The sequence below is a fragment of the Bubalus kerabau genome, chromosome 8 (assembly GCF_029407905.1).
Source record: "Bubalus kerabau isolate K-KA32 ecotype Philippines breed swamp buffalo chromosome 8, PCC_UOA_SB_1v2, whole genome shotgun sequence".
Lineage (NCBI taxonomy): Eukaryota > Metazoa > Chordata > Mammalia > Artiodactyla > Bovidae > Bubalus > Bubalus kerabau.
In genome coordinates, this window is record NC_073631.1 from 108,800,517 (window position 1) to 108,812,756 (window position 12,240).

The 12,240-nt window shown below is 43.8% G+C and overlaps 1 protein-coding gene and 1 gene segment (V, D, J or C); one reads left to right on the forward strand and one right to left on the reverse strand.

The window, feature by feature from the left end:
* Positions 1-167: 167 nt before the first annotated feature.
* LOC129658380 (T-cell receptor beta chain V region E1-like) lies at positions 168-826 on the forward strand. The segment is given in 2 exon segments: positions 168-222; positions 498-826. Coding segments are annotated over 2 exon segments (384 nt in total).
* Positions 827-5,112: 4,286 nt separating this feature from the next.
* On the reverse strand, positions 5,113-11,188 carry PRSS58 (serine protease 58). Its single transcript, XM_055589394.1, has 5 exons — positions 11,143-11,188; positions 9,413-9,551; positions 8,711-8,970; positions 5,673-5,812; positions 5,113-5,589 (listed from the first exon to the last, which is right to left on the reverse strand). Exons 1-5 carry the CDS (start codon positions 11,186-11,188, stop codon positions 5,440-5,442), a joined length of 735 nt encoding a protein of 244 aa, XP_055445369.1. The 3' UTR covers positions 5,113-5,439.
* Between the last annotated feature and the right edge of the window lie 1,052 nt (positions 11,189-12,240).

Here is a 12,240-nt window from a genome sequence, read left to right on the forward strand (position 1 = left end):
TTGAGCTTCACTGAGAAGATGAGACAAGATACTGAGTTTCCTGGAAAAGCCACTCCCTTTTGAGTGTCAGGCCCGGAGAGTCTCAGCCACTAATCGGGCCTCCCAGGTCAGCGTCTGCTCTCCTGCCTGCTGGCCCCATCCCCCTGCCCTGCTGAAAAAGTGAGGGAATGGCCCCATTTCCCATCCTGTGGGGCTGGGTGCTCCTGGCTGCCGTGAGTACAGGTCAGGGGCCTGGCAGAGACAACCACTTGGTGGACTTAGGGAGGAAAAGGGGGCTGGGTCACAGGGGTGCCTGTAGGTTCAGAAAGTTCTGCTCCCTGACCCCAGCCTTGCCGAGAGTGCCCTGCAGTCCCCTCACCCTGTGAAAGGACCCCTTCTGCAAGAGCCTCCTCCTGGCACTACTCATGGGATCCCTCTTCAGGTTTTGGCTGCAGCTAGAGATCTGGTGGTGACCGCTGCCCCCAGGAGCTTCAGCCTGGCCGGCCTGTGTGTTTCAGATGCAGCCATGAGCTTGGTGGAGCAAAAGCCCAGGTGGGTCCTGGTACCTCGCGGACAGGCTGAAACACTGCGGTGCATCCTGAAGGATTCCCAGTACCCCTGGATGAGCTGGTACCAGCAGGATCTCCGGGGGCAACTAAAGGTGCTGGCCAGTCTGCGGAGTACCGGGGAAGAGGAAGTCATAAACCTCCCTAGAGCAAATTACTGGGCCACTCGGGTCAGTGAGAGCGAGCTGAGCCTACACGTGGCCAATGTGACCCAGGGCAGAACACTGTTCTGCACCTGCAGTAAAGACACAGTGAGACACCCTAACTGGGAAAATGAATAAAAATCACCCTCTGGGTGCCAACCACAGACCCAACCTCCTCCTCCTCTTCCCTCTCTGCCCTGATGGCTCTCCCCCACCTGGATCTTCCCTTCTGGCCTCTTTACTACAAACAGACTCTCCCCGTGCTTCAGAGAACATTCAACCCAGTGAGTTCAAGCTTGATCCATGGCCCCAGCAGCCACTTGTGACTCTGGGGAAGACTTCTTCTCCTTGAAACTTAGGTTCTGTGTCTGCAAAGTACTGATGCTAACTCCCAACTCAGAAGGTTGCTTCTTGGATTAAACAACCCAGTTCAAGTGAAGCCTTTAGGAAAATACAAGTCATGTAGGAAGGACTTAATCAGTGTTGGCTGTTCTCTCCACAGTGGTGGTATTGTGCTAAGTTGCTTCACTCATGTCCAGCTCTTTGTGACCCCAAGGACCATAGCCCGCCAGGCTCCTCTGTCCATGGGATTCTCCAGGCAAGACTACTGGACTGGGTTGCTGTGCCCCTTTCCAGGGAGCTTTCTGACCCAGGGATCGAACCTGTGTCTCAACGTCTCCTGCATTGGCAGTTGGGTTCTTTACCTCTAGTACCACCTGGGAAGACTGAATGACTGTGAACTATTTTCTCCACATGTATAAAAAGCATATTGCATTTTAAGACCAGTATCAATGCCCAGAGGAAAGAAGGACACCCAAAGAGATCCTGGGAGCTCAGAAAAGAGGTAGAGTGAATATCTCAATGTATGACACACACACCCCTCCACCACAAACACTGCTTGCGTAAACAAGCATGCACATGTTTTCCCAATTAGATCTACATTCTCTGCACTCAGCACCTCCTGAACTTCTCATGCCTCAATCTCCAGTTGACCTTTTTAAAAGCAAGATCCACAGAGAGGCCTGACCTAGAAAGGACCAGGGTCTGGGTTCCGGAGTGGAGGGCTCACCAAATATTGACCTAAAGCCATGGCTCAGAAATGGATCTGCAGCCTGAGGAAGGGTACTTGTGGACTGAGGGCAGAACAGCAGGCTCAGCCCCAGATGAATGGCCGGGAACCACAGGGAGGGGTGTTATGAGAAAGACGCGGGTCCTGAGACCCCTGCAGAGAAGGAAGACTGGACTGCCGTTGACCCACCCCGCTTCCAGCTCAGAGCTTCTCCATCCCAGACGGTGTGGTCTACACAAGCAGGTGACTGGGGTACAGGGTGGGCGTGAGTGAATGCAGAGGCATTTCAAAGGCAGCCCCATCTCTGATGGCACAGTGGGTGGGTGGTTCGCCAGGCAGAACTACCAGCACCTACCTGCTCTTTCCTCTGCGCTTATGGGGAGTGAGAAACTTTCTCCACCAGGGGATGCCATCTGCCCGCGGATCTCCATTGCACAGAGGTCATGATGGCGGCCATAGTATTGGTCTTCTCTCAGCCCCTCTCAGGTGTGGTGGTGAACACCTACCTGGCTCCAGAAGACAAGGATGACGAGGAGAAGGAGACCAACAGCCTGGCATTTGGATACCCAAGTCCTCTCTCTTTGGCATTTTGGTTGAATTTTGGTCAGAGCAGTTGCCAGAAATCCCAAAGTGAGATAATCAAGGTGCCTAGTACTGCATTGAGTTTTCAAAGGGTCTGGGAGTGATGGCCTTGGGATTCCTCAACCCCTGGCTCCCCATCTTTAGCTTCCAGTGGATGATTTTTTTTTTAATTTTAAATTTTTATTATTGTCTTGTTCAGTTTCATCAAGAACCACAGCTTTGTTTTCTTTTGGTCACACTGTGATGGCATGTAGACACTTCCCTGATAAGGGATCAAACCCACACCTCTTGCATTGGAAGCATGGAATCTTAACCACTGGATCTCCAGGGAAGTCCCCAGTAGGCAATTTTATTCTATTCCAGTTGTGATAGCTGATGACTTTAAACCAGGGCTTTTTTCCCACCCTGGTTTCCTACTGAGCAGAACTCATTTTACGGTTTCTCAAACCCTCCCATCCTTGAAGGAAATACACAGAGGAAAGAAACTCTCAATTCTATGAAATCTTTGAAAGCCTCATCATTGCAGTAGCTGCTGTTTATTTCTGTGCACAGGCGCAAGCTCTAGCTTGATCTTCACCTGGTTTTTGTATGATCCTGGCCCATCCAGTCACAGCTTTGGGGATCATAGCTTTTCAGCCTGGAGAATGGTGTTTATAGGAAGTATCCCCTTACTCAATCAGCATGATCTCCAAATCCTAATGTCTTATTAGGATCTGAGGAGGCTAATAAGTGACACCCCTATTTTCTTTACAGAAATTCTGAACAAAGTGAGAGAGATAAAGGAGGAGGCAGATGAAGAGGGAAATTTCTAGCAACGTGACTTACAGAGCTGATAGAGAATATGGCTCAGACACGTGACAACAGCAGGCTTCCTAAGGCTGTGACTTACAATTAGAAAGACTTATCCCACCCTTCGGGATACCAAGTCATAGATGCCATCCTATTTTCTCTTAAAAATCCAACATGCAAATGAACAGAGAAGCCTTGAAGAAGAACTTTGCAGGGGTCACATTTTCTCCTCTTTCAGTATCATTTAGCTCCTACTAAAGAACTTTTTTGCATTTTAAAGTGTAATAGCTTGCTAAATGACTGAAGTGACTTAGCAGCAGCAGCAGCAGCAATAGAGGATAATAGACAATGTCAAGTTACTAATTTCACCTGCTTCTCCAACTCCTAAAATGGAAATGAATGACACAACACGGTAATGTTTTGAGCCTTTAAGAGGATTCTTTCAAAGACTCTCCATTAAAATGGGATCCCAGGAGTGAAACCGACAGACAGGTCAAGTTATTTGACTGATAGAACCAAAAGTAAGCCAAAACAACCCCAACAGATTTGATAGCAGTGGAGTGATGTGAGTCAATAAGCTGAAGTATTCCAGCCTCCTTCTTCGCTTGCAAACTTGTTAGTTATATTAACTGATTTAATTCCCTTTGAGCCAAAGAGAGCCTGGGTGCCCTAGAGCAGGGGTCCCCAATCTCCAGATCTACAGCCGATGATCTGAGGTGGAGCTGATGTAATAATAACAGAAACAAAGTGCACACTGAATGTAATGCCCTTGAATCATCCCCCAACCATCCCTGGGCCCTGGTCTGTGGAAAAATTGTCTTTCGTGAAACCAGTCCCTGGTGCCAAAAAGGTTGGGAACCACTGCCCTAGAGAATGGATCCTGTGCTAAGACTGAGTCTTCTTTTAAGCCCATAAAAGAAGAGCCCCTATTTACTTGGTGACTTAGGCATGCTAGGTTGCTTCAGTCATGTCTGACTCTTTGTGACCCCATGGACTGCAGCCCATCAGGCTCCTCTGTCCATGGGATTCTCCAGGCAAGAATACTGGAGTGGGTCGCCATGCCCTCCTCCTCTTGTGATATTAAAACCCCTCGGAGGGATGCCATGAAGGAAGAAGGAGAATTGAATTCTTCTCAGGAGCCAGAAGATCAATCAACATTATCTAGTTCTCATTCCTGAGATCAAGATCAATGTGAATTTCTTAAGAGTGGCTGATGCTCTGCCCTGGTAGACACTTGGAAGGAGCAGAATGGGGACATGGGGATAAGCTATTTGAGGAAGAATTAATGTACTACAGTTTTTCAAGGTCAGTTTGGAGGAGGAAAATATGGTATCCCTGAGAATTTTCACCAAAATGCTCTCACTGCAGAAGACTTGAATGAGCAGATAGACAAGCTGATCTGTTCTAAAGTCCTTCTTCATTGTTCTCATTGTTTTTAAATGGCTCCACAAGCAAAGTGAGCAATGGAACCAAATGGAGCATGTGCAGAGACTTCTTGCAAAGACCTAATTTGCAAAAATGTCACTGACCCATCTCACCCTTAATATAATACAGGTCAAAGGCCACTCCCCATGGAAATCTATCAAGTAAAGCTCTCAGATGGTAACTGGAGCTGCAAAAGTGAGATGAAAAGAGAAGAAGGAAGGAAGAAAAAGGCAAGAGTGTTTAACTGGGGGAGAATGAAGCTCCTGGGGCAGCTGGCATCATAGAAAGAGTACATTGGGAAAATCCATCCTGTATTCTCTGTTCATCTGCTGTGTCCTAAACCCCAGTTACCTTTGGTATTAACCTCTCAGAGCTAAGTCCCTACTGAGAATGCTGCAAAATGAATGTCCAGAATCCATGTCTGGTGCTGAGAATTGTGTGGGTAACACATGTCCCCCCTTAAACCCTCTATCCTTCCTGGGAATTCTATTTAGTTTGATCCTTCTCAGACTTCCGGCTGGCATGTATAACTTGCCCAAAGCACATGTGATTGAATCAGTGCAAGTAGTAGGCGTTTTGTTACCCAAAATGGCAATCAAGTAACCTTTTTTAAATTTTTTTTCCCAGTAAGGCAATGATCAGTTCATTAGCGAGAACACAGTCGCCACTTCATAAATTCCAAGAGGTGTGGAGTTTGCTATCATCGTCAGTAGGGGAGGAGGAAGTGCTGCCATGCATAGTCACATACAGGGAGGTACCAGCCACCCACCCTGTGGGGCAGGAGTGAGACAGACGTGTGGGATGCAATTCAGGACACCTGGTTAATTCTGAGGCTGGACTTAGGAACGGGTGTTGTCACAGGGTCTAGAATTCCTGCCATGAGAACTCAGTTGTTCTGGATGGTATTTTCAATCCAGGATATGTAGTTAATGATCCTGGTATAGATGCCCACATCCGCTCTCAAAACACACCCATCCGCAAACGTCAGGATTCCTTGAAGTACCCCATTGCACACTGCTGGGGCAGCTGTGACTTCCTGCCAGGGAAAAGGAGACCGAGTTATTTTTCGGGCAAAGGACACAATAAGATGGGGACATTAAGGCACGGAGAGCACACTACCTTGCAGGGCTGCCTCCGTCCTGGCACGATGCCTACGCACATCATACTGTCTCTGATGTACATGTATTTATAGGCTTTGCGGCACTCAACTTTGGAGATTACAGATATATTCACATTCTGCAGTGAGTCAGGGTCCTTGTCTGGAAGAAAGAATGAAATAGAACTTCCTTAGGAGTTATGAGATACCAATCTTCCTTCTTTCCTTTCCTTCATTTTCAACATAGTTCCTTTCCTGGTAGAAACAAAAAAGAGTTCAAACACAGAGAAATCAAAACCGTGGCCACTAAGACAGTAGGAAGTGATCAGATTAACAATTTCTCATGATACAAAGCGTCTATTTATAAAAGAGGTTAAATTCTTGGAAGTTAGATGGGAATACAAGACATTTCTGCAATGAAGTGAAATAAATTACTTACAATTTTTTTCTGGCAATTCAGACATTTTAAAAGCATCCTTTAAGTTGGAATTTTTATTTATTCAGTTTAATTTTATTTTACTTTTTGAGCTTTCAGGTTTATGATTTGTCCCACAGTTTACATTCATTACCTATTCCTTTCCAATTTTTCAATGGAAACACACTAACATGAAACACTGCATAAATTAGGTATACAGTGTATTGATTTGACATATTTGAATATTGTAGTATTGAGTCAGAGGTAGATGCCCCCCCCCCCGCCCCCACAATGGTAAAATGATAGGAGATTCATTCTCTGTGGACCAAAAACTCCAAGAGGAGAATAGCAGGGCGATTAAGGGAGGAGGCTGGGCCACGTATGCATAGAAAGTTTCCTTAGAGCTCAAAGTGGAGTGATATCAAAGGATGCTCTACCCATAGGCCTTTGTGGTAGAATCCATCTTGGTTAAGAGATGCATGTCCACACGTAGGAGAATCCTGAGATATATCAAATATGGACTGTGAGCCTGGCAAATCAAAATGATTGGCCTCAGGGAACCTGGAAAAAATGCCCCATACAAGTGATTTAACTTGCCATGAGGTCTCAACTCTCTCTTTCCCCGTCTGAGTCTGCCTGTGTGGCTATGAACACATACTGTACTCTTTCCTCCTAATACTTTACTTATTTCACTACTTTCTGTCTTTGTGGGAATTCTCTTCTGGAAAACTGAAGAGCCACGATCCTTGTCACTGACCACTGGTCTAGTGGCTAGAATTTGGTGTTCTCACTGCTGCAACCTGGCCTCACTGTTCAACCTGGCTGGGAACTCAAGCCCCACTTCAAGCCACTGGAGGTCAAGACCACTAGAGATCAATATGATTGGCCATAGTCCACCTCTATCACCTCACATAATTATAATTTCTTTTTTTTTTTTTTTGGTGGGAAAAATTAAGATCTAATCCCTCGGCAAGTTTGATTATAATACAATGTCGCTATCTATATTCACTTTGTGTGCTTAGCTGCTCAGTCTTGTCCAGCTCTTTGCAATCTCATGGACTGTAGTCTGCCAGGCTCCTCTGTCCATGGGAATTCTCCAGGCAAGAATAGTGGAGTGGGTTGTCATGCCCTCCTTCAGGGGATCATCCTATACTGTGTATTAGATTTCCAGAACTTATTTATCTACTAGTTACAAGTTTGTACCATTAGACAATGTCTCTCTTATTAATATTTTGAGAGTCTGAAGGAATTTAGAGAGATCTAAGCCTAGTTTTTCATTCATCAGATCAAAAGTATCCAGTATCTGCTTAAAAAAAATCATGCAAAAAGTGGTTTCACTTAAACCCATAAAACTTGGATTTGAAACTAGGTCTCCTCATTTCTAATTCAAATTATTTCCTTTATATCAATAGTTCACACATATTGTGAACTCTGAAGATCCATAACAAAATTTTTCCAACCTGCAACAAAATGAGAGAAATAAGAACAAAGAAGTTTCTATGCACATGTGTGTTCTTGCCAAGGATTCTTCTTTGGGAGGAAGTATATTATTTTGAGATTTTGCTTTTTAGAGGTGTGTTTATTTGAGTATCTTCATTTGAAAATAATATATTAATTTTTTAAAAGAAAATGAGATTCTTTGCCTTATTTTCTAGTCTAGCAATAACTGTATAGCTCAACTTTTCTTTTGGAAAGGCCTTTTTAAAAAATGCTTACTTAACTACTTCATGAGCCAGATCAAAATAAACTGCATTTTTTGGTAAGTTATGTCTCTTTTTGATTAAAATGACATAACACAGATAAATGAAACATACTGCTTAACAGAAAAGCGTTTGCCTATTTCCAAAACTCAAGTTGTCTCTCAAAGGATAAGGAATTTCTACTTTTTTTTTTTTTACTGGAATACAGTTATTTATAATGTTGTGTTAGTTTCAGGCATACAGCAAAGTGAATCAGTTATACATATATCCTTTCTTTTTAAGATTCTTTTCCCATATAGATAATTACAGAGTATTGAGTAGACTTACCTGCGCTATATATATATATCCTTATTAGTTATCTATTTCATGTATAGTAGTGTATATGTCAATTCCAATCTCCCAATTTATCCCTTCCAATTTTCTGATGAAGTGAGTGAATATTCATTTTTAAAATGTTTCCAGTTAAAAATCTTAAACTTTTGTTGATCTGTATCACAATTTTGCATAAAGAAGTTCTGCATGATTTAGCACAATATTGTGTATTTATCTTGTGTTTACTACATAAACATAATTTTGCTCTATTTCAGGGCTTTAAGTTTCTTTAATGCCTGCAATGGTTTGAAACCATCTAATGTAGTTTATGCCTCATTTCAGAATTAAGAAAATTAAGGCTTCAAAGGTAAAGTGACCAATGAGCTGTCATACAGCAAATGAAGCCCAGAATACAAATGTCTTCTTTCCATAAACACATCTATCAGATATGGAAGCAAAGATGTAGAAAGATACAGAAAAGATTTCAGGACTCCTACAGTGAGACTCTGGAGTAGGGTAAGGAGATGAAAGGATGAATGGAAAGGTTAGAAGAAAGTTCAGTGGGAAAAATGGCAGGAGCTAAGGAAGAGTGGAAGTCGGAGGAGGCGTGTGTCTGGTTCTGAGAGCCACCCACAGTGGTCACACAGGTTGTAGGCCCAGGTGGAGACGATACACATGTTGTCTTCAGCTGCAGGCTCTTTGGGCAGGCTGACTATTTTCACGTAGTTGTTGAGTTCAATATGGGTTTGCAGCTTGATTAACATGAGGTTGTGCTCAATAGAAGTGATGGAAAATTGTGGGTGATGAATCATCTTCTCATAACCAACCACTTGTACATATTTTTCTTCATCTATATTGGATGGTTTTGTAACTCCCAGTATTAACTGAAGCCTCCTAGAACAATAGAGATGTTTGTGAGAAGACTGAACAGACATGGATTATCCATCCTTCTGGACCTTTATGGGGCTTTCCTAGTGGCTCAGATGGTAGAGAATCTGCCTGCAATGCAGGAGACTTGAGTTCAATCTCTGGGTTGCAAAGATCCCCTAGAGAAGGAAATGGCAACCAACTCCAGTTTTCTTGCCTGGAGAATTCCATGGACAGAGGAGCTTGGTGGTCCAAGCTCCATGAGGTCACAAAGAATCGGATATATGACTGAGCAATTAACACACTATAGGCCTTGATGAGCTCCTCCCCAAAGCCTTTTCTCTACTACTGAACATCCCCAGGACATCTCTCAAATCCCATTTAACTGAGTGGACCCCAGGGAGGATTCTGGTCTGTGCCCAACCTGAGAACTCAAAGCATAGGTTGATGTTGGAGGCTTCTTACTCACGGTAAGTTACAGTTTGCAGCTGTGATCACCCAAAGAGGGTGGATCAGGACTCCAACACAAGGCAAGTAATCAGACTTCAAGTAGATCAGGTAGGGGGGAGTGATGGCGTCTTTGTAGTTTGGATCAAAGGTCAAAGCAACTGGACAGAGACACATAGAGCACAAATTCTGAGATTGTTTTTCAGGTATTATTTGAAAAAAACAAAGGAAGAGAACTCAATAGACACATTGCCCCACCCTTCTCTCCAGGATTTTTATCTGTAAGTTGAATATGTAAACTGGATCAGTTTGTTCTAAAACATGAAGAAAATGATAAAAACATATATTTCATAAGATGAAAGGTGTTTTCCCTTTTAGTTGTCATTATGTGTTCTTCAAAGTATTGATCAAATACAACCTTCCTTAAATACCTTCCAAGATTCAGTAGGCATATGACAAATCACTCATGGAGAACTTCCTATCGTTGCCATGTTTAGAATGCTTTAGCCAGTATTATCCCTTTCTCCTGACAATGCAAGTCTGAATGATAACGTTTCATTTAAAGAACAGAGCAAATGCTAACAGAGTCTGACAAGGGAGGTAACCATTCATTCAACAAATAAATATTGAGCATCTAGTATGTGGCAGGCTCTAAGGGCTTGGGCTACATAGTGAACAAAACAGAGATATGCCCCTGCAGTCCTACATTCTGATGAGTGGAGACATTCAGTAATAGTAAATACAGGAATACCTCAATGGTATAGTATGTTGGGTGGCGATTAGTGCAGGGAGCAAGGGAGGGGAAGTATCAGAGGTGTGCATGCGTGTGGGTATGTGGGGGCCATTGTGCAGTATTGCATCAGCAGTTGGGAAGACCTCAGGGCCAATGTGAGAGATGAGCGATGTAATGAAGACGTGGGAGTTAATTAGGTGTCTAGGGAAAGGAATTCCAGTGAGAGAATATGCCTGGAGCAAGAGTCCTCAGGCCTGTTTAAGGCACATCAGAGAGGCCAGGGAGAAAGGCAGGAAGGGAAAGAGGCCAAGAGGTGATACGAGATTTTGTAGAGTGTTATAAGGACATGAACTTGTCTCCTAAGTGACACATGGAATCGCTTCAGGGTATTGTGTAAAGGATGATAATTTCCTTACAGAGAAGTGTGGCATGTAGGTTTATAAAGCAAAGAGCCCTGTTAGGAGAATGATTTGGTAATAAAGACAGAAGAGGGTGTCTTGAGCCATAGCGATCCACGGAGGTGGTAACATGTGATTGGATTTAGGAAATGTTTAGAAGACAGAGACAGCAACAGGTTCCGATCAGATTGATGTGGGGTATAAGAGGGGGTTCATAAATACTTCCAGGGTTTTTGTTTGAATGACTGGAACCATGTCTGGACAAGACCTAAACCCCTAAATGTTCTGCTTTGTCCATTAGCTGGACCCCTGTTTTCCACCCTGGACTCCACTTTTCATTCGCCCAAACCAAGCATCAGTCCTGTTCTCCACAGGCCCAGAGTCATGCCCCTGTCTTCCTTAAGGAATCTAGGGTCAAGTTTCAGGGTCCATGCCTCCCCCAAAAGCACTCAGGCAATCACCCTAAGGCAAAGACACAGGAAGAAACCTGGTGTGGAAGTGCTGAAGGAGAGTCAGTCCTGTGCTTGCAGTCTGGAACCTTGCTCCTGTCTTCACCCATCTTTCGTGATTCCCTCAGGATTTCTCTTGGGCAATTAAGGAGAAAGATATGCAGTTACTCACCAGGCAGGTTCAAGACAGCCCACAGAAGGATTAAATTCATAATCATGTTGAAAGCCTTTTCAAAAGATGAGGTTCAGTGCCTTGAAAAGGATGCCAAGGAAGGAGAGAAGAACACTAAGATGAAGCAGGAAGCCGTTCTAGAGTTGGGACAACGGTCATCTGAATTCTTTCAATTGCAGGATTGAGTTCCAAAAGAGTAGGATGTGGTGCCAGATATTAGAGGGCCTTCAACAAAGACCAGATGACTTGGTCTTCAACACAGTGGAGAACGGATCTGGAATCCAGCATTTCTCTCCCCCTCTTCAGGGAAAGATGCACCTAATTTGAGAGATGCTGAAACTCACAGTGCTCCCTGCTGTGTAAGTCTCTCACACCATGTCTCTCTCTGAACTACAGACTGGTTCCTCCTACCTTTGTGATGCTAACCCTCATCTGTGTGACACTGACATTTATTTCCAGTGACCATAACCCCACCCTCGGGGGCTGATCTTGACCCATTTCCCTGACACTAAACTCCTCATTGAGATATATGAGTCCTTTCTTCCATGTCACTACTCGTCCATTTATTTTCTCAGCCAGCGAGTGATTTACACTATGTGTCTGATGTGTGCCGGTACCCAGATGTGAAGACACTGCCCCAACTGCAAAGAGTTATAGACTAGTGGGAACAGCAGGTCTATAAACAGGCAATGGCGAAACAAAATATTCAGAACTAAAAATCTAGATATACCCCTCTCTAGGGAGAAATATTTGCCAAACATGTATCTGTTAAATGATTTGCATCCAAAACATACTATGGAATCTGAAAATTCAACAATATGAAAAACAAACAACCAGGTTAAAAAGTGGGCCAAAGATCTGAACAGTTTACCAAATGCATTAGCCTGCCCAAGCCGCTGTAACAAAACACCACAGACTGGGTGGCTTCAACAACAGACTTTTATGATCTGTTACTTTGTTGTAAAATATGAAGAAAATGATGGAATCAGTTGTAATTCAACAGGCATGATCAAGGTACTAACACATTCAGTTCCTGGTGAGAGCTCTCATTCCAGTTTGTGGCCAGCAGCCTCTCGCCTTATTATCATATGATCTTTT